This window comes from Poecilia reticulata, linkage group LG9 (assembly GCF_000633615.1).
Source record: "Poecilia reticulata strain Guanapo linkage group LG9, Guppy_female_1.0+MT, whole genome shotgun sequence".
NCBI lineage: Eukaryota > Metazoa > Chordata > Actinopteri > Cyprinodontiformes > Poeciliidae > Poecilia > Poecilia reticulata.
Window position 1 is genome coordinate 11,428,378 of NC_024339.1, and position 20,498 is coordinate 11,448,875.

A 20,498-nucleotide genomic window follows, 5' to 3' on the forward strand; every position below is an offset into this window, starting at 1 on the left:
AAGGAGACTGGACGTTACGTTCTTTTCCTCTGATGTACAAATTACGCTTACGCTATTCACACTTTCCGTCCACCTCACACACACAGAACAAATTGTTATGCTATTATTTACACAATTTAGCCGCAAATATACCACTGAGAAAAAAGGAGGAAAACAAGGAATTAAATACTAGCGGAACCAATATAGTGCCGCTTTGTCCCTCATCGGTCTGTTTTTAGAGAAGAGCGACTTTGTTTTTGACGGTTCCACAAAATACCGACAAAAACAGCTGCTCTGAAATGGGCTACTCTTAAACTTAAAATTACATATCCTGTTCTGTAAAACTTAAAATGTATACGTTTTGAACGATGACATGGCGGCGAACGAGCTTGTTGCCTTCAGGGAACGCTGGAAACAAGAGTTAAAGACTAGAAAAGAAGAGACTGGACTCGTCTGCGTTCCTTCTTCCTCCTCTTCCTCCTCCTCCAGGGATTATCCCGAGCAGAAAGACGTAAAGAAACCTTGTGATACTCAAAAACAAGACGAATCGAGCTGCACTGAGGATGAGGGAAGTGTTAGTGGCGGGAGGTTTGCTGTAGAGGCAGATCAGCCTCAGTATGTCTCCATTGCACGCAGTCTGTTGGATGGGAGGACCAGTCCCCTGCTGGACAGGATTCAGGAGGAGAGAACGAGGAGAAAGAGGCAGTACGATAACATGACCAACATGTGCAGCGTGTCCCTGCAGCAGCAGCAGCAGCAGAGGCAGCCACAGAGGAAGGTGAAGAAAGAAGAGGAGCTTGTGGATCAACTCATTCAGGATCTGGTATGATGAGGAAGAAGCTGGTTGAGCACAAATTCAGTGTGAAAACGTAGTTTCCCCCCCTACAGGTTTCTTCTATCTTTGATTTTTTTTGTGTGTTTCAGATAATTATTTAATAAATAATCAATAAAATGGAGCACATAAATGATCTGACATGCAAACATAATTGGTTTGTTCATTTAATCATTAGCTGTGGCATTAAGCATTTGCAATAACGGGCATTGGTTTTTTTCCCATCAATGAGAAGGAATGGGCTGCATCTTTTTTTTTTTTTCCCCAAGAAGTATCTCAATTCAGTCATATTGAAGCGTTTCAAACATAAATGTTTTGCCATATTTCAGTCATTCCAGAGTTTCACTTGGCCACTCTAAATCCCTTGTTTTTAGCGATTCAGAGGTGGTCTTACTGGTGAGCTGGTGGCCGAGCGTTCTCCTTCAGGATTTCTGGTGGAGTATAGAGTGTGTCGCCATTACCTTGAGTGTTTTTGAAGCAAAAAAGCAAAGACAGGAGAAATCTCCAGGGGAGCAAAAACTTTTTTTAAAGCAGTGTATCTTGTGTTTTGTACTGTAATCCCTTTTCTTTGCAGAATGAAGTCAACGACATTCCCTTCTTTGACATTGAATTGCCGTACGAATTAGCCTTGAAGATATTCCAGTACCTCAACTGCATGGAGCTTGGCCGATGTGCCCAGGTGAGGTGCAGAAACGACAACAACAACAACAAAAAACAGTGTGCAGCTGAATGGTTTAGCTCCTTCTGGAGAAACTTTTGTCTTTAAATTGTCAGCTATTGACATGAAAAAATCCAGACTAGTGAAGTGTAGAGGGAGAAACTTTATCTTGCCTCGCTATAATTATTTAATCCTTTAAAGTTGGTTTTCTTTTGCTATATTTCACAATTGTATGCAGATTGAAATTCTTGTTTGAAGAGAAAATAATAGCCATGAGAAGTTCAGTACAAATGGTAAAATTACTTTTTGGTTTTTGTAGGATAAATGTAGGCAGTGTAAAATTACTGAGAATTTAATAGCTGAATTTCAGGCATAAACTATGTTGACCCCTTCAGTCTTCCCAGCACCAGAACTGAACTAGGAGAGTTTAGTTTCTGTGCTCCTCGGCTTTGGAACAAACTCCATGAAAACATGGTTATCCAGTTCCTTTACTTTGGAAATAACAATAATGTCATTTACACCAACGTTTGGTCAACCAATCTAACTGGATTTTTTTATGCTGTATTTCTTTTTGACTTCCATTTGTATCATGTAAAGTCCTTTATATTGTCTTGTACATAAATTATTCTATTAAAAAAATCTAAATTTCTGTCTTAAAAATTGATTTCAAAAGGCCCTTTTAATGATATGCCAATCTATTGTTCATAGACTGACACACTGCCCCCACCTGTTGCTGCACTCTACAAGTTAACTAGCTGAAATAAAGTGAATGGACTTTATTCCTGCTCTCACTTCTGGTGTTTTACCACATACGCTTGGATGGTTGGGTCCTGACCCCAACTGTAGGCCTGCTCCGCATGCTTTTTTTTATAGGGTTCATATTATGTTATTAATTAAATTAAAACAGATGAGATGATCAAGCATACTTTTAAGAGACTTATAAATCACGGCCTGCCAATAAAATCCATGTTTATTGTTTCTTTGTGCAGCGTCCATAATTTGGCGATTAGTTACTTTAATTACGCTTACCTTCTTCATTCTGTATTGCTTTGGGCAGCTCATGACTTTATTTTGTGCATGTTAGTAAATTAGATATTGAGTGGCAGATCCACAGCACTCGTGGTGCAGAGAGCCCGTTTTGGCAGGCGGCCGGGCTCGTTAAGCGGAAATGAGTGATGCAAGCTCCTAATGTATGCTGACTCAAACCACTGTCGTGTTGTCCAATCTCCTCCCAGGTGAGCAGGGCATGGAGAGTCCTCGCGGAGGATGGCGTTCTGTGGTTCAGGTTGTGCCAGAGGGAAGGTTACCACCAGGGTGCCTCCGTGTCCAGCTCCCCCTGTTGGAAGAGCACCCTGCGAGACTGCAGGAACTCGGCCAGAACTGTCCGCTCCAACTGGAAGGTGAGCTTGATCTGTTCTACTTCACTGAAATGGGAAGTTTTTTTGTTTTTTTTCTAATCAAATTACTAAAACTGTCTGAGAGGTGAAGGTGCCATGAAATCATCTTATCAAAATAACACAATAAAACTAACGTGTGATTGACAGCAGACCATGATTACAGTGTTTATTTGTCAATATTTACGTGACTTAGAAATCTCATTGCCAATAACCACAGATTGTAGAGGTCAACTGTGCTGTTCTCATTTGATTTACTTGTGGGTAAGAAAAATAAATTCATAATGCATCTCCTTGCATCCCCTTCACATTTTGTCACATTACAACTGCAGATTTGATTTACTAGGATATTATGTGATAAATCAACACAAAGTGTTACTTACCAGAGTAGTGGAACAAAAATGATGCATGATTTTTAAAATAATTTCCAAAATAGAACCCTGACTACTACGGCATGCAGCCAAAAATAGTGACGTTGGATCACCATTATTTTCAACATTTCAGTCGTTAGTGAACGGATGACATCACAAATGTACCCCACAAATCATGGATAAAGAGAGCACTTAAAACAGCATTTGTTTAATAACAAGCTTTGGACATTTTACAGAGCACTATTCTTAATAATATTGATCTTATAAGACATGGTGTGGTAGAAAACTAACACTTGCCTTAAGCATATCAGCTCCACAGTGAAACATGGTGGTGGCAGCATCATCCTGGGGTCATGGTCCGAGTTGATAGGAAGATGGATGGAGCAATGCGTGGCAATAATAACAAACCTGTCTGAGGATGCAAAAGAGAATGAAGGATGATCACTTCTCAACAGAAAGGAGACCATAAACATGCTGTCAGAGCTACAATGGAATAGCTTAGAATTGCTTAGAATTTGAAGCAAGTCTTTGATTTGAAGTTTATTTATGCTTTGCATAAAATGTAACTGTGCTTGAGTTTTTTTTTTTACAAAGAAGAAAAGCCAAAAATGTAATTCTTAAGATGTGCAAAGCAGAAAGCACATTCACACCACACTTTTCAGATTTTTAATTTGTACAAAATGTTCCTTCCACTTCACAGTCATGTGTTGGTCTGCTACACCAATTCAATTGTTAATAGTTTTAAGCTTAGCATCTGTACCTCTTCAGAATCGAGTGGGATCTGTCAGCCAGCTGCAGTTCGAGTTGGGGAAAATTCTGTGCGACGTCAGCTCCTGTGACAACTTCGTGTTGGCCGGGTGAGTTTCAAGGACGAGCAGACATCATGCCTGATGTCCTCTTTGTTTCAGCAGAGCTCACTTGGTCTCATTTCATCTGCATTGATTTCTCTGTCGCGCTAAATAAAACTTGGTCATAGATTTTTGTGATATAATGCCGGGGGTTTAAATGAACGTAGGAGACGCTGTGTGTCCCTGTCTAAACCAATGCCAAAATGTTGCATTTACATTGATGAAATTATAAATCAGGGGATGAAGTTTGGATTTATTTTTACAGCTGAAAACGATGTATTATGCTGAACAACAACATCAAATAACTGGAATGCTAATGAGGTATTGGCCAAATGCACAATGTTTTAAATGAAATGAAGTGTTCCTTATTGACAAACACAAGGAAGTTAAAGTTGATTTAAGTCCCAATGTGCTAAGATAGTATTTAAATTAACTATTTCCTGTCAGAATAGAAGCTGCTTAAATTGCAGCCTCCTCTGATTGGCTAGCTCAGGTTGTCTGAGCAGACTTCACCCACAGTTTCTCTGAAGTTTAAGGGAGTTTATGTATTTTGTAAGAATTGACAAATAGTATTTGGTTAACTTAAAAATTGCTTAAGTCCTTATTTGGCCATGAGCTGCTCATTACATGATGGTAACACAATGCCCTGTAAAAAACATGCATTTCACTAGATTGCCATTCAGTTAATTTTATTTACATTTCAACTATATAAACTTATACACTAGATAAGAAAAGGACCCTAAATGAATAATTTTCAAATTAAATTCAATTCATTCTAATACAGCCTAATTCAGTATAATTTGATGCTTCTGGTCAGACATGTAGCTCCAAAACATGATGTCGGTGTCATTATTAACTGGGTAACAGTTAAAGTAAAGGAATCCAGATCAGACCACTGAAATGAATTGTACTGATTATCTTTTTTATCAAAAAACAAGAGTGATTTTGAAAAGGGTCACGTCGTAATGACTAGACAACCGTTTCGTAGCATGTTTAAAAACTGTGCCTTGTGTGTGCTGTTCTCAGTCTACAGTGGCCATTATTTATCAAAAGTAGTTGTGCCTGATTGACATAATTACTGTAGCTGATTTTACAGGCACATTCAAAGGCTTTCACAGGACCGGATTTGAGAATTAAACAGCAGTTTTATGACTTCAGCCACACATTAAAGCCAGATGTCAGACTTCTGATGAAACCTCATGTGGGCAAATGACAGCAGGAACAAGGATTTTTACATTGACAGAGTACGTTCTGATCAGAAATTGTGAATTAAAACAATTAATTCACAATCACAGTCACATTATTGCTCTTCTTTGCAAAAAACACAAGTAACAACTGCATTTATTGAGGAAAGGGGACATGAATTGCAGCTTAATCAGCTAAACCTGCCCTTAACTAGCTGGTATGAGGCAGTGATAAATTGTGAGGGACCTGTAGGGCTCAATAGGAGGCCCTTAAGGAGATCTGCAGTGTCTCCTGGGACAAAGGCTACTAGATTCCCATTAGTCCTGCTGGATCCCTTTAGAGAAAACAGCCTGTTTGTGTGGTTTCAAATTAGTAGATGTGCGGCACACAGTACTTAAACATTGAAGACATTTAATAAGTGGCCTGATGTAATGTGAACTCACTGCTAAATACTCAGCTTTATGCATATGCTGCTAACATATTCATGATGTCAGTACATTCCTCATTATTGGTACTTAAAGAGTAATTGAGCTAAACGAAACTATTTGAATTTGTCTAAAAAAGAATCAATAGCAGTTAAGAGCAAGTCAAGATTGATTTGATTGGTGACAGAAAACCGGTGGGAAGGGAGTTGGCTTTTTGAAAAAAAAAAACAAAAAAATAAAAAGCAACAGGAGAAGCAGTGGCCATTAACCCGTCTCAGACAGAGCAGATCTGCTGAGGCCTGCAGAAATGCCACTGTAGTCTGAGCAGAAACTTCTCCCCACAGAAGTTTGTTGGGCGACATCCAGCATGCGCGTCATGCCGATCGCTGGCATTTTGATGATGCACCAATTAAGGAAAAAGTGTGTGCTTCTACTCCTGCCAAACCCTGCAAATCCACCCCCACACACACACGGAGAGCTACTCACATATACGCTCCGTGTCAAACTGGCTGTTACTGTACGACACATTGCAGCTCCAAGTCACAGAGACATGATTGAATCTGTGAAGGTGGCAGCATGCTCGTCTCTCGCAGTGAGAGCTAATCAGCCGGGGCAAAGAGATGGGAGAGGAGGTGTGTGGAGTTCAGAGCAGAGAGCTGCTCTGCTCCATTTGTTAGACATTTCTTCTCAAACAAAAGAAAAGTGTGCAGATGGAGGAGTGCTGAGAGGGGATGATCAGTTAAGGACTGTCATCAATCCTTAAAGTACTTCAGGCAACCGCTTGTCTTTTATTCCACTGAAAGCTAATCTGACCTCTTTTATTCAAAACATGTTGGTTGTATAACAGCACTCTAAATCCTAAAAGACACTTAATCTAGTAACCCATCTGTTGCGTTATATTTAAGGTACACGTCTGGTGATGTGAGGCTTTGGGATACGTTGCACTGGGACTCAACATCTTCGTTCCTCAAGACCAACAGTCTTTCGGCGAACACGCACCCAAGACCGCACGTTAGCCACGTCCAGATCAACAGCACAGTGGCTGCTGCTTCATATGAAGATGGTAAGTGGGTGTTTGTTTAATGGAGGGCTGTTATGCAAAATTCACATTTCGCATGTTTTTATACTTCCATTTGGATTTCAACAGTTTCTAAATAAAACAGCCAAAGTGCTTAAAGTGCCATCCAGCTGGTTTTTGGCAATAAGAACATTTTTTTTAGTGTCTGAAAAATGGGCATTTTCAAAAACCATCCAATTGCTAAGTCACAATCGACGGGGTCTGCGCTGTTACCTGTCAACCCCAGCCGAGCCCCTCACCTAGCAACCCGAGTGAAGCTCCGCCTACTTAGAAGATGAGCACTGCAGTACAAGGTTGCAGGAAAAGACAAGTGTTTGGTTATTCACTTACCATTCATAATTCACTTGCTGCATTCTTGTTGATTATGCAGGAGGCTCTACTTCTGCTTTTCAAAGATGTACGGTTGTATATTTTTGTATCTCTTTGCAGCATGAGAGTATAATGTTGAGTTGGGGAGTGTGGGCGGCAGCAGCTTATTTGAATTTAAAGTGACGAGAGGCCCTAAAACAACTCAATCTGAAAAAAAGTGCTTAACAGGCAGAACTGACCAGACTCATTATCTAAGAATGATTTTGTGCAAAAAATTTAATGAACGTATTTGGGAAACCAGCAATCTATAAGACATTTGTGAACAAAAGATAATTATATGTAGTAGAATGACAATGCTGAACATTATCTATACATTTAGATGCCTATTAAACCTTTATGCACAATGTCTCATTTTCAGCATTCGGCATAGCAACAAAACTGTTTGCACATAGAAATCAAAACACTTTTAGTCAGAGGTTGTGTTTCTGGTTTAGGCTGTGTAGACCTGTGGAGTACAGAAACAGGTGGGGAGCCCATCCACCACTACCAGATTCCCGGGAGGATCCAGGCTTTGGGTCTGAGCCCGGACCGTCCGGTCCTGGTCTCAGCCGCAGGGTCAGACGTTCGGCTCGACAGCGCCAATGACTGCGGCTACTGGAGGACTGTCTGTGAGACTCAGCTACCCAAAACAGTGAGTGGGACACTCTGGTTGTGTGTTAATGAAAGACGATGTTCCACAGGTGCTGATTTTTTTTTTTTTATCTTGAATTGTACTTTCATCGTATATATGGCAGGTGGAGAGCCTTACTTTTGTACCAAACCGGGCAGATCAGTCCCCACTGGTGGTTTTAGCGGCTGGAGAGGACGTCTACTTGTTGAACCCTCAGGAGGAGCAGCCAAGGACCCTGCACTCTGTCTATGGTCACCCTGTAACCTGTCTGGATGCCTCCAACACCCTCACTGCTTTTGGGGTGAAGCGCACCGGCTGGGCCATGCACGATGGAGGCAACAAGGTGGGTTCAATTTCACCCTGCAGATTTTGGTAGCTACTAAAAGGCAGACCTGAGAAGAGTGGCTCAGCAGCTCAGATAGGAACACCAACAGGCATTTCTCGTGACTCTAATGTGTTCACTAAGAGGTTGTTTTGACTATACAGCTCTTAACAATAAAAAGTCAAATCAAAGGCATTCATATCCACTAGATACTGCAACAAAATCACATTTGTTCATGGTTATTTTGGATGTTACGTGCACCTCTACAATATTTATATGAACTGACAATATAGTATTTGTGTGTTAATGGAAGAGATGGAGCTGTGTCAAGGTTTTGCTAGGGGTAAATGTGAATGTTGGCAAACTGGATGGAGTAACCTGAAACCCTCTGCATCTGGAGTTTAGACGTGCTGTAAAAAGGACTGCAAGCTACCTTGATCTCCCTAATTGCAATGAAAGGTTTCCATTAGAGTTAACAAGGCCACTCGTTTTCTCTGCAGGTGCGTAATGAAAAAATGAGACGTGGAACAAAGTAAATTGCAATTTGGTTTGGTTAAATGGAAATATGCTGGTTGTTATTCACAAATACAATTCACTGCAGAGAAAAGCAAAGGGGACAGAAATTTCAGGATTATGCTAATGTTTTAATTAAATGACCATCTTCCTTTGCTTGGTAAGTGAATTAAGCCCTTATAGGTAAAAGGTGTGTAATCTCTTTGAAACACAGTACATATTACATGCTGTAAAAGATCCAAACTCAGATTTTGTTGTGAACTTTTACAACCAGCATTATGTAAGCTGAGTCTCGTAGTGCCATAATCACCATTACCTCGTTTCCCATTAGATTCAACACTCATGAACCTGTGGGGGGTTTGTTTATATCTGAAATAACTCTCCTAAGTTACAGCCAGCCTTCCCTAGATGCTTCTCGTAATTACTACAGCCTTCAAGTGTACCTTTATCAAGTGTTGTTTCTTAGCCAGCTTTTGTTTGTTTCTAATAATACTGCGTTTCCAAGGACCTTGTGTGGCTAATTGACTCTTAAACCTTTACTTAGTACAAAGAGCCTTGAGACAACATACTCATTTGGGGGATACAACTCTTGGGCCATGTAAGCCCTTGAGGCTATGTTACCATTGCTGTTTTTAAACATAAATTAAAAAGTAGACAGACTCAAAAAATGCACAGTGAACAATTTGCTTTTATTGGTATCTTGAAAGAAGATATTTGCTGGAGTCTGTGAGGGATTTATTTATTTGTATTGGCAAAGCAGCCACTCTGACATCATAGCTTCTGGAAAACTGGATGCACTTATTCAGCTGCAGCCCTAAAGCACCACATAGTGGACCAAAAGGAGCGTAACACCGATGTCTCACTATAACAACAGTCTATTGTTTGAGTCCTCTCTACAGCTTTGTTTATTTCTGCAAAATAAAAAATGATTCAGTTAAAAAAATCCTGTATGAATCTCAGTGATGAAATCCCAAATCTAAATAATTTCCAGGTGACTAATGTTTGTAATTGCGATCAATCCTAGATTTTCTTTTTGTGAGTAGTCCCCTTCTGAGACATGGAAAAAATAAAAACACTAAAATAAATAGGACTACTAAAGGTTACCAATGGAGCTCCAGCTTTTTTTGAAGAGGCATAAAATTCTAAAGCATTTAGAAATAAAATTTTTTTTTATTTCTACAATTCAATTTGTCGTTGCATCAAGCTTCTCTTTCAAAACTTTTTTTTTTAAATGATCAGGTTAGAAAATGTATCATCTTCAAGGCAAAATGTAATATTTAATCTTAGACTGACTTAGTTTTAATTCAACCAGAAGTTTAAATCTTTCTAAAATATTTTTTTCAGATCAGATATCGGCCAAAATTCAGCTCTAAATAATGCCAATTCATGATCAGTGAACGCTCTCACTAATTAACAAATTTTTGGAAATTTAATTAACTAGTCTTTCACTCTTGTTCCACTTCTATCAGCTGTTTTTTGCAGCACAGATGACAAAACACAATTTGGCTGCCACCGTTTTTACTGTCTTTAGTAAAGAAACATATGCTTCATTAAAACCTGTCAAGATGCGCGGAGCTGATATCCGAGGAAATCATCTCACACCGTTTTTCACACATAAGAGTGACACTTTTTCATTTACAGCGTCTCGACTCGGATGAACCGAATGACATTAACCTGTTTTGTTAACTTTATTCAGACTTTGTGCTTTTTTAAAAAAATTTTTAACTTGGATGCAGTTGCATTAGTCAAACTCTGTTCAAACTGTAGATACTGCTGCCGCTCTTCCTTGTCTTTGTTGCTTCGTCCTGGCATGTGTGTAGAGAACGTGTGTGTGGCTGAGGCTTGCCTCCAGATCCTTGTTACTCCTTGCCTTCCTCTTGTCAGTGGACCAACATCACCTGGGCACATACCCAGCTCATGGCTCTGTTTGCAACATGAGCTGGCATTCACACTGGCAAACAGTTCATCTACCACAGAAGCTCTACCTCAGTGCTGTCAGAAAAAACTGTTGTTTTTTTATGAAGTCGAGAGAAAACGAGCAGATTTGTTATCTGAATGAACACAAAGTCATTATGATCAGACCAAAAGTTCACATTTAAATGCAAAGACATAAAATAGTCTATTATGGTTTGATACACACAGTAACTAATGTTAAAATAAACTTATCAGTAAATTTCAATGCTGTAAGCATCAACTAAAATATTCTAAAGTGAAAGTTACCCACCTGAGACTTTCAAGGCAAATAAATCCCTGCAGTCACTAACTAGAGTGCATTAGTTAATTTGTTGCCCAAACTCAGTCTGTCAAGTGAGAGTTAAATTAAAATACTTAAATCACATCAGTACTAAAAAGTCTTATATTTTAGGATCCCACAGTGGAATAAAATCACCTGTATTTACCAAAATGATGTACTACGTGGGGATCAAATGAGTTTTTCATCCTGCACCCCTTGTGTTCCTCTGTGTTTTCCAAACTGTGTGTGCACTGTGCAGAGGATGGTTCTGGTTCCCCACAATGGCTCTGGCTTTCCGCACCACCTGCTGCTCAGATACAGCAGATAGTGAGGTCAGTGGGAGGCCTGTTATTTTGCTGGCCACCTTCACCCCCCTGCTTAATTGATAGTCAGGAATGAGGCCAGACTGTGTAGTTGCAAATTAGTGTAAAATTGTTATTTTGGGTTTTAAACTGCAGCTATCTCCAGCATAACTTAATACCGATAACTTCTTAATTTAACAGTTTCTGTTTGCAGATTTTGCTATATTTTGCTCCCTGACCTAGCTACTTGACCTGCTTATAGCTTTTCCTCTGTCATAGTACAAATGTGCTGCAGGTTCCTCGACAGGAGGAGGAGTTTTGAATTCATCCGGAAAGAACGAAGATATATTTTTAAAAAGCATATAAAAGAACATTATTTTTCCTTATGCATCAAATAAGATTCAAGTTCGTTTTGGTGCTTTTCAATAAAAAAAATATCTAAACTTTTTCTGTATTTCACTTGTTGATTAGCGATTTTCCCCATCAAAGTAGAGTGTATCTTTCTTTTATTTTACTGTTGTATGACACTTGCCCTAAGTTACAAAAAAAAAACTAACTAAAAGATAAAACTGAAACTGTATCTAATGCTATAGCATCATTAATTTAATCAATATGCTAAGCCAAACATTTGACACGTTGAAATATATTGCAGCTTAAGCGTCACAAATCTGAGACAATTCAAATGTTTTGAATGGAAGTGCTACTCAAAGGTAGAAGTAATGTGGTAAAGACATTAACATTACTCAAGCTTAAGCTGCACTGTGCAGGTGCACTGTCTGCCCTAATGAAGATCACCGCTGCATGATAAATGCCTAACCCATTTCTGATAGTATTGGACTACTGTATCCATCCATGGACACCAAGAAACTTTACTTAATGTAAAGATTGGAAGGACGGTTGGAATTAGAGCTGGAAGGAGATTGGAAGCAGGGTTGGAATGAGGGCTGGATTTAGGGTATAATCTTTCTGTGATTCTGTAACTTAATTAGTTCATTAGCTTTCTACCTCCAGACCAACCCAAAACATGTTAAGCAATGCCATAGAAATACTCTTTAGGGGTAAATTTTTGCACTAAATTACTCATGTTTTCAGTGAAGAATCCAAAATTAACTTCATACAAATTTGAAGAGTTAATCTCCATAAGTAACTGCATAATTTCTTTGTGGGGGGGGGGGGTGCAAATGATTTGCTGTTCCCATTATGTTGTGTTGGAAGTACCAAATAATGTGAAAGCACAAACTCTATGCATAATATTGCATCTGGTCCAGTGGGCTAATCTCTGTTTGTCCACATGGTGTCTAAACCAAATGAGGCCCTGAGCCCGTATTTGTTCCAGATGTGGGTGTTTGTATAAGATTTAATGTAGCATTGCATAGAGGGGAAGCAGTGGTTCAGCTTTTTTTCTCAGCAGGCTATTGTACAAGTGTATCCCTTCCCTGATTAGGTCTGAATATGGAGGCCGCTGCTGAATTCTTTTATGGAGGCAAAAATATGCACACACCTGGTCCAACACAACTCATAATTTCTCCTTTCTGCTCAATAATAAGAGTAACTGCTGCAGTTAAGCCTTATGAGTTCCGAGATAGTCGCAATAGCAACATGAAAGGATTTCTCTGAGGAACAGCAGTGATTTTATAAATGTCATCTGCTTAAGAGCATGCAGAGTAATCACATTAACATCGCAGTGTAATTCAGACTTTCTTTTGTCTGCAAGCTTCAATAGCCGAGCACCAGAGAGAGCATTAGCCTAACCACCGCACTGTATCCGTGCTTACTAATATTCTTCCTGGTCTTTGAACAGCCCCCAGTTCTATCACAAATCAGCTGCTTATCCTCTCTCAGTGACAGTTCTTCATTTTAGTGGCTGAGGTGGGGACGTATTTAATAAAATTATCTTCCTAATTCTGCGGTGATTCATTGAGAACAGCAGGCTGAACCTCATTTCTGCGTTCCAGCCTCCTGAGCTGTCCAAATCCTATCAAGCTGTCATTTTGAAGTCCAGTGTGGTTTGGGCTCTGCCCTGGGGTGGAGCACAATTAAAGCTCCGCTTGGCCCAAATATGGGGACACACAAAAACTGCTGGCACCTTCTGAAGGTTTATATCCTGCCTTCCTCTATTAGTTTTTTTTAAATATATATTTTTTTCTTCTTCAAATGTCTTTCTTTTCAGCTGTCTGTTTCTGTTTTTCTTTTCTTCTACCTTTTGGCTCCAGCTCTTTCCATTTTCTCCCCTGTTTTCCTTTTTGCTCAGTTTAATTATTCAAAGACAGTTCTGCCTGGCGGTTAACCCGCTTGTTCTGTCTGGTTTGGATGAGAAAACACCAGCTGCTAATTGATCAATTAGGCCAGCACCAGATGACATCATTGAAACTTCTGTGAAGAGTTTATTGCAGCCATCAAGCTGTAGAAGACAGTAATTCAGGTTTGCCTTTAAGTTTCTCTCTAGTTAATCTACTTGAGTCCTTCTGTTCTTTTACTTTACAAACAAGGCTTTTTCCTATACGACTGCACCTTCATTGGCTGATATCCAATATTATTAATACACAATTTTATCATTAGTTTTGCAAGTTTAACGCACCATTTTTGTGAACTGAAAGATTTTTGTCTGCCTACAGGAAGCGGTAAAATATTAAAAAGTACTTCTTTCCTATTGTTAAACGAGGAGAAGCAGCATTCAGCTACTATGCTCCACAAATCTGGAACAAACTTCCAGAAAACTGTAAAACAGCTGAAACACTGAGTGCCTTTAAAAATCAATTTAAAACCCACCTGTTTAGAGTTGCTTATAGCTAAATTAGGATTAGAGTGCCGGTTTTGATGTCTTTTATGTTTTTAATGTTTTTATCTTTACTTTTTATTTCCTTATTCTCAATGTTTATGTTTTAATGAAGGTTTTAAGGTGTGAGTACCCTTGTTAGATGGCGTTCTAAGTAAAACTCTGAGGTTTTAATGTCTTTATCTTTTTTTTAATTTGTTTTAATCTTTTTCAAAATCTTTTTCTCTTTCTCACTGTTTATTCCTGTTTTTATTTTAATTATGTAAAGCACTTTGAAATGCCTTGGCGCTGAAATGTGCTATACAAATAAAATTTGATTGATTGATTGTTAATTTCAKTTCAGTTTAATATATAATAATCATCCCCACTGTAAATTGTGTTCGTTGGTAAAAGTTACAAACTAGCAGCTGTTTTGGAAACATATGTAAGTTTGAATTCATTTGGTTTGTCCAAATTGAACTCCAAATCCCACCTTTAACGACTGTCACACATTTTTCAACCCCTTTATGACATGCATCTTTAGTGCTTTGCAGCGCACACTTTGTTACTACGGACTTTTATCCTACTCCTCGTGGGAAAAGGCTTGACAAGTTGTCCAGGACTACCTCTGAAACCAGACCTTATTGAAGGTCTGTTTAGCATCACTGTCCTGTTCAGGAGGCACCGGCGCCCAAGCTGCAGACAGCGCCGCGGCTCTGCAACCCTCGCAGTCCAAAGACTCAGTTTTGCTCTCAGGCCAGCTAAATAAACTTGTTTAAAGCAGCAAATGTTTCATGATCTTGTTAAAAAAGAAAGCTTGTTATGTTTAGTGTTGTAAATTTGTTGTCATTTTTAAAGAACAAAATTTTCACCTGACTTTTTAGATTTTAAATAGAGAAAAAATAAAACATAAAAAACTTTTAAATGTGTAAGGATACATTTTCTTTTATTTGTGGAAAATTATGTTTAAGAAATGAATAGTAACTATTTAGGCCTGGACTTTTACATCGCTATGTACTAAAAGTCTGGATTTACATGGAATATTTCATGCAGCCTGATATACGCTCTTAAATATAAAATATTGCAGCATGTAGAGTAATTTGTAATATTTTCTACAGGTTTCTACTACATCTACCGACATTTACACCAACAATAGATTGTTTCAAGCACAGTATTTGTTACTGTCTGAATTTTTGTTGAGGTTTTTCCTTTGTATTTAAAATTATGGCAATATTACAAAATTGTGGTATCATATCAGCTCTGAAATGAACGGATTTCCTCTGTCGACTGATGTGTGATCCCGGATTTCAGATCCATGTCTACAGCCTGGAGACCGGGAAACCAACGGTTTGTGTCGGCAGCTCGCCGGGAGATTTCACTTGTGTCAACCTGAGAGACAGCCCCCCTCATCTGCTGGTGTGTGGAAACAAAGACAGACGGTAGGACACAAAAACACTCACAAGTGCAGATAGAGAATGCACAAACATAATGCACCAGTGAAAAAAAACAACAACTGAGCTAGGGACATACACAAATGTTTGATGATGAAGGCCTAGCAGAATATTCTGGAAGTAGAGAACAGGTGTGAGAAGACAATAACTCTATTATATTTGTGCATTATTCAAGAATATCTGTTTGTTTGAAAAAAGAAGCTTCTGAAAGCTTATTGAGAAAACGGAATGCATTGAAATACACTCACCGGAGTGATATTTTGCTCTTTGTCTTCTCCATTACCTACTAGATGTTAAGAGACGAGAATTTCTGGCTGTAATGACTTCATCCAGCAGCAGCAGCAGCAACAACACACACACTAATGTGCACATGCTTGCCACATTTGGCTCGCCTGTTAAAGAAAAGACGCATAAAAGATCCATTCTCATCTATTCTGCACTTGTTAGAGGGTGCTGTGGTGCGTAGGATGCCAGGAAAGGAGAAATCCCTGGCATGTCTTCATCCAAAGCTGCCCCCGCTGTTTCTATTCAGCCCCAAACCCATCTGGCTGTTAAGTAGTTGGCTTAAAGCGAAGGAGAGACCACATCATACTGTTCAGGTTCTGTTTCTCCCGTTCCTGCTAGTTATGATTAACAGCACCTGCACAAAGACAAAGAAATAGTTCCGTTTGTTTTGTGAGTGGCTTCACTCTTGGTCTTTGGTTTTTGGTCAGATTTCATCCAGATAGGGGGAAAAAACAACTCTAGCTTGGCTCTGCCACTTTGGCTTCAGCCGATGCAGCACAGAGTCGAGGACAAATGGGAGCGGTGGAGACTGACGGACAGTCGGCGTTCTTGGCCCTTTGTCAGGGTGGCATCAAGCCAAAGCCTAATGCATCCCTTCTTTTTGTCCAGATGAGTTTTGTCACTCTGCATTTTTCTGTGAGATCCAAGCACCGAATGAAGTGTCCAGATAAGGCCTGTGTGGAAAAAAGAACACATCTGTGCAAACAAGACAAGTCTGAGCAGGAAATAAAGAGAAAACGGAAAAGTGTGAGGTTGTTAGCTAATGGGTGCCCGTTCTGCAGAGCGCTTTGTTCTGCAGACATTAACGGTACGAAACAGAACAGTTTGAGTGATCAGTTTGCTTCGCACTATGATCATTTTACTCAGTTTCCATGAAATATTTATAGATTTCAACAATGTAAAACTCAAATGTTTATAAAAAACAGTCCTTTTGTAAGCTTTTGACTTGTTTTGCAGTTCATTTAGGGTGTTTAAGCAGTTTTCTTTTTTCTTTCTTTTTTGGATTTTATCTCAGAATAAGACATTTGGTACCATTTGGTACCAAGAACACATAAACCAAGTAGCTCCAGATCATTAACCCCTTTGCCAGTTCACACCGACACATTGGCATTTCATCCCTTCCTACTTTCATGTCAGACTCACAGGAAAATCATTTGTACTCAACTCTTTATTTGATTATTTCACCAACTAACATTTAACCAAACATCTCCAGGTCAGTTTGCTGCTTTGCCTGTTCATACATGTTGCTGTTTACCTTCTTTTTATACCCGTTAGCCAACTAGGTATGTCCTCATCTATGCAGAACAGTTTATTTCACGTTGTAGTTCATAATATACCAGGAGTAAATTATGATAAAGTAATTTTCAGATACAAAAGTTTAAAGATATTTGGTTGGAACAAAATATCCTTAGACTAACGTCTCTGTATCATAACCAAAGGATTTAGGTACAGACTGACAAAAACTTTAAAAGCAAACAGCATTTTGTGTTTTTCACATCCAAACATTTTTTACAATATTTGAAAGTGCAGATTTAGGTTAGGGAACTTTTTTTTTAATGCAGTCTACATGTTCCCTGCTACATGTTTAAACCACCTGACCTTTTAAAGTACATATTTAGTCTATCCCAGTTAAATCCTGGAGGGGTGTCCTCTGTCTCTCTTAAGCTGTTCAGAGATCTGCAATTATCAACCTTAAAACACAATTTCACACTGTGAAAACATTTTAGATCAATAGAAAAATTAAAGTCACTGCACAAATAGATTCTTTCTGAAAAAAAAAAACATGAGGAGCGAAAAGCTCTCCAGTTTAATGTAGAGTGTAAGTTTTTAAGTTTAAGTTAGGTTTTGGTCTTTCTTAAAATGATTTTTTTAAACACATAGGAATGTATTTCAATTTACTTATGAATCTGAAAATACTTTTATGTCTATCCAAAAATTACGTGCACTTTTTGGTAACTGGCAATCCTGAGATCCAGCCAAAGTAAAACACAGTCCAGACATTGTAAGAGGGAAATACTTTCTAGTCTGTTATCATTGCTACTATAAGTTTTTCTAAAAAGGCAGATGGTTGTGGAGTTTTTTGGTTATGTTTCAAATGGATGCCCACCAGAACAGAATTTTTTAAAATGTGAATTTGTCAGTCTTTTCTCTGTTGTTTCTGTAAATTATTCATGCACACTTAACTCTAAAAACAACACAGTTCGCTTCAATAAAAAGATTTTTGTCTCACACGAGGAGATAAAAAGTGCATTTGTTAGAATAACTTGAACATGATGTGACCCATAAGTTTTCAGACTTGAACCTGGACACATAAAACTAAGCTCCATTGGCCATTAAAGGAGATTTTATAGCATTCTTTGATGTGCTACAGTGTATGCAATACTCTCTGTCTCCGTTTTGACTTGAAATTTAGTAAACATCGTTCATGTGGAAGATTGTGATCTCCAGATCATTAGACTAAATCAGACGTCATGCCTGGGATGATTAATGACTTCTTCTGGCTTTAGAAAAATAACTGTTCAGGAGCGGCCTGTGCCTCTCTCACACTTTCTTCGTGATTAATGAAAACGATTCTGGCCAGTGACAGTTCAGCAAAGACGGTCGCCTCCAGCATTAGGTTTATGTCTTCCTGTGGTCTGCCAGTAATGTTCATTCCTCATTGTTTAAACGTGCGCCTCCATCACGTAATGCCACTAAACAGGCAACGAGCTGAAGACAAACAAGTCCACGGTGCCCATTTAGCCATTTCACTTTGATTCTTTTAAAAAAAAAAGAAAAGTTTTGATAGTGGAAAATGAAATCTGCCTGAGTCCCCAGAGTAAATTTTATTATGGTAATGAAGACTTGGAAGAAGGTTGATCCTGGATGGAGTCACGTCCTGGATGCTTTCAGCTGCAATAAAGCCACGCCGACAACAGATGGAGCTGAACGTCCCCTGGGCTTTTGTTGCTAATGAAACACACTGAGCAAAAAATCCTCCTCTTATTGCATTAAATCCATCGTAGAAAGCAGCACTTTAAAATCCATCATCTTAATTATTTTAATCATAATCTTGCACTATATTGTTTTAACACATTTTCTTCCAGTAGAAATAGCTTTAACATGTATTACAATTTCTTCCATATTTTTTTTAAACACAATGATCAGGAGCTCAAATGTTCAGCTGTTGTTTTTGTAAGTTTGGTGTTTTCTGGCCCAGATTTTTGTTGGCTTTGCATTTTCTGTATTACTTATGCTTAAGTCTTTCTGTGTTTCTTTAATTTTGTTGGTTCTGATGTTAAACCAGGCTATTTTACATTTTTTATTAGTGTGGGTATTCCTTTTATGAAATAAAAAAGCTATAAGGGTTTCATCATAATTGGATGCAAGTCTTTTGGAGAAAAAAATATATAATCGTGGGATAAAATATGTTTTTAATGGTGAGACTATTGTAGGTGGGTGGGACTATTAACTTTCACAATGTCATCCTTACCCAGCAGAAAAAGTAAGAGTGCTCATTGTTTCTGTTCCTGTTTAGAATAGTTTTTGAATTTTATGTTTGTCCTGAAAAGATCAACTTTCCTGTTTGTTTTATCAGAAGATGGAACAAAGTCACAACAAATCTCACTCAGATAATTAGTCAACTTGTAAGACCAACAGATTCAATTAATTTATTTGCTCTCCTCTTCCAAACAACACGATCTACACCATGATGCAGATTGCACAGTGTGTGTTCGCCTCCAAAGGAAGCACACAACTTACAGAAAAGCTCATGTGCTTCTCTTGCTAAACAAGCATAAAGCAGAATCGTTCCCTTTCTGTTATGACGCAGAGTGAGAGTGTTTGACCTCAGGTCCAGCTCCTCTCTGGTATCCCTGTACGCCCACCACCTGGGTGTCGCCTCAGTGCAGGCAGACGACTGGAAGATCGTGAGCGGCGGAGACGAAGGACTGGTGTGTGTTTGGGAGATGAGGATGGGAACTAAGCTGTGGGAGATGCACAACAGGTAGGACTAAAGCTTTTCTGACTGTTTTCCTCCTTGTGGTTGTGCCACCAGCTCTTTGTAGCGTTTTTCATGTCGTATAATTGTCTGTTTTGTGGAAGGCATCCTGTAAGGCATGTTCGCTTTAACACCAGCACCCTGGTAACAGCCAACATCCCCGATGACAAGTCGCCACGTGGGGCCTGCATCACAGATGATGACCTCACAGCTCACCGCAGGTCACCATCTTCTCTTCTACACCTACAAAAACGACTTTAAGCTTGACATCCTTTAAACATCCTCTTACTCCTCTTAAAACATGTCAAAAATAGTTTGGATAATAGGAATTTTCCGCTTCTCTGCTTTTGCAAATCAAATTTAAAAGAAAATCTATGATCTTATTTGATTACCGCTACTTCTAGATGGTTGATATCTAATTTTCCTCTGGGATTAATAAAGTGTGTCTGAATTGAAGTGAACTGAATGAGCGTTCAGTCATTTGTGTATTGATCATTAGCATACAGACAACAAAAATAAGAAGTTGCACTGTATTCTGGCTTATTGCGTCAACGAAATCTTATCCCTCCCAGCAAAAAGTTAAAAAATCCTTCACACTTATGAAATGTAATCTTTTTGACATGTCTAATTTTCAGTTCTTAAGTAAAAGTCTGTAATGCTGTAACTGCTGTTGGTTCTGTCCATTTCAGACACAGAGGAGTCATCAGCCATTACGACTTCTCTGAGGATGCCCTGTCACAGGATCACATCTTGCCCATCTGCAGGTCCGACTACATCGACTCATCCGGCTACAACTACAACATTAACCTGGCGGTGCCCTACGACAGGCTGGCTGGCTCCCATCCGCCTCTCTGACCGCTGCAAACAAAATACTGTCTGTGGAGCAGAATGGACAAGAGACACATTGAT

The 20,498-nt window shown here is 39.0% G+C and overlaps 1 protein-coding gene across 1 annotated transcript; it reads left to right on the top strand.

The window, feature by feature from the left end:
- Nucleotides 1-330: 330 nt before the first annotated feature.
- fbxw8 (F-box and WD repeat domain containing 8) lies at nt 331-20,468 on the top strand. Its single transcript, XM_008417894.2, has 11 exons — nt 331-802; nt 1,386-1,490; nt 2,705-2,869; nt 4,003-4,091; nt 6,598-6,755; nt 7,574-7,770; nt 7,874-8,092; nt 15,186-15,313; nt 19,422-19,595; nt 19,694-19,810; nt 20,279-20,468. The coding sequence occupies exons 1-11, from the start codon at nt 353-355 to the stop codon at nt 20,442-20,444; spliced, it is 1,968 nt and encodes a 655-aa protein (XP_008416116.1). The 5' UTR covers nt 331-352; the 3' UTR covers nt 20,445-20,468.
- The last annotated feature ends 30 nt before the right edge of the window (nt 20,469-20,498 follow it).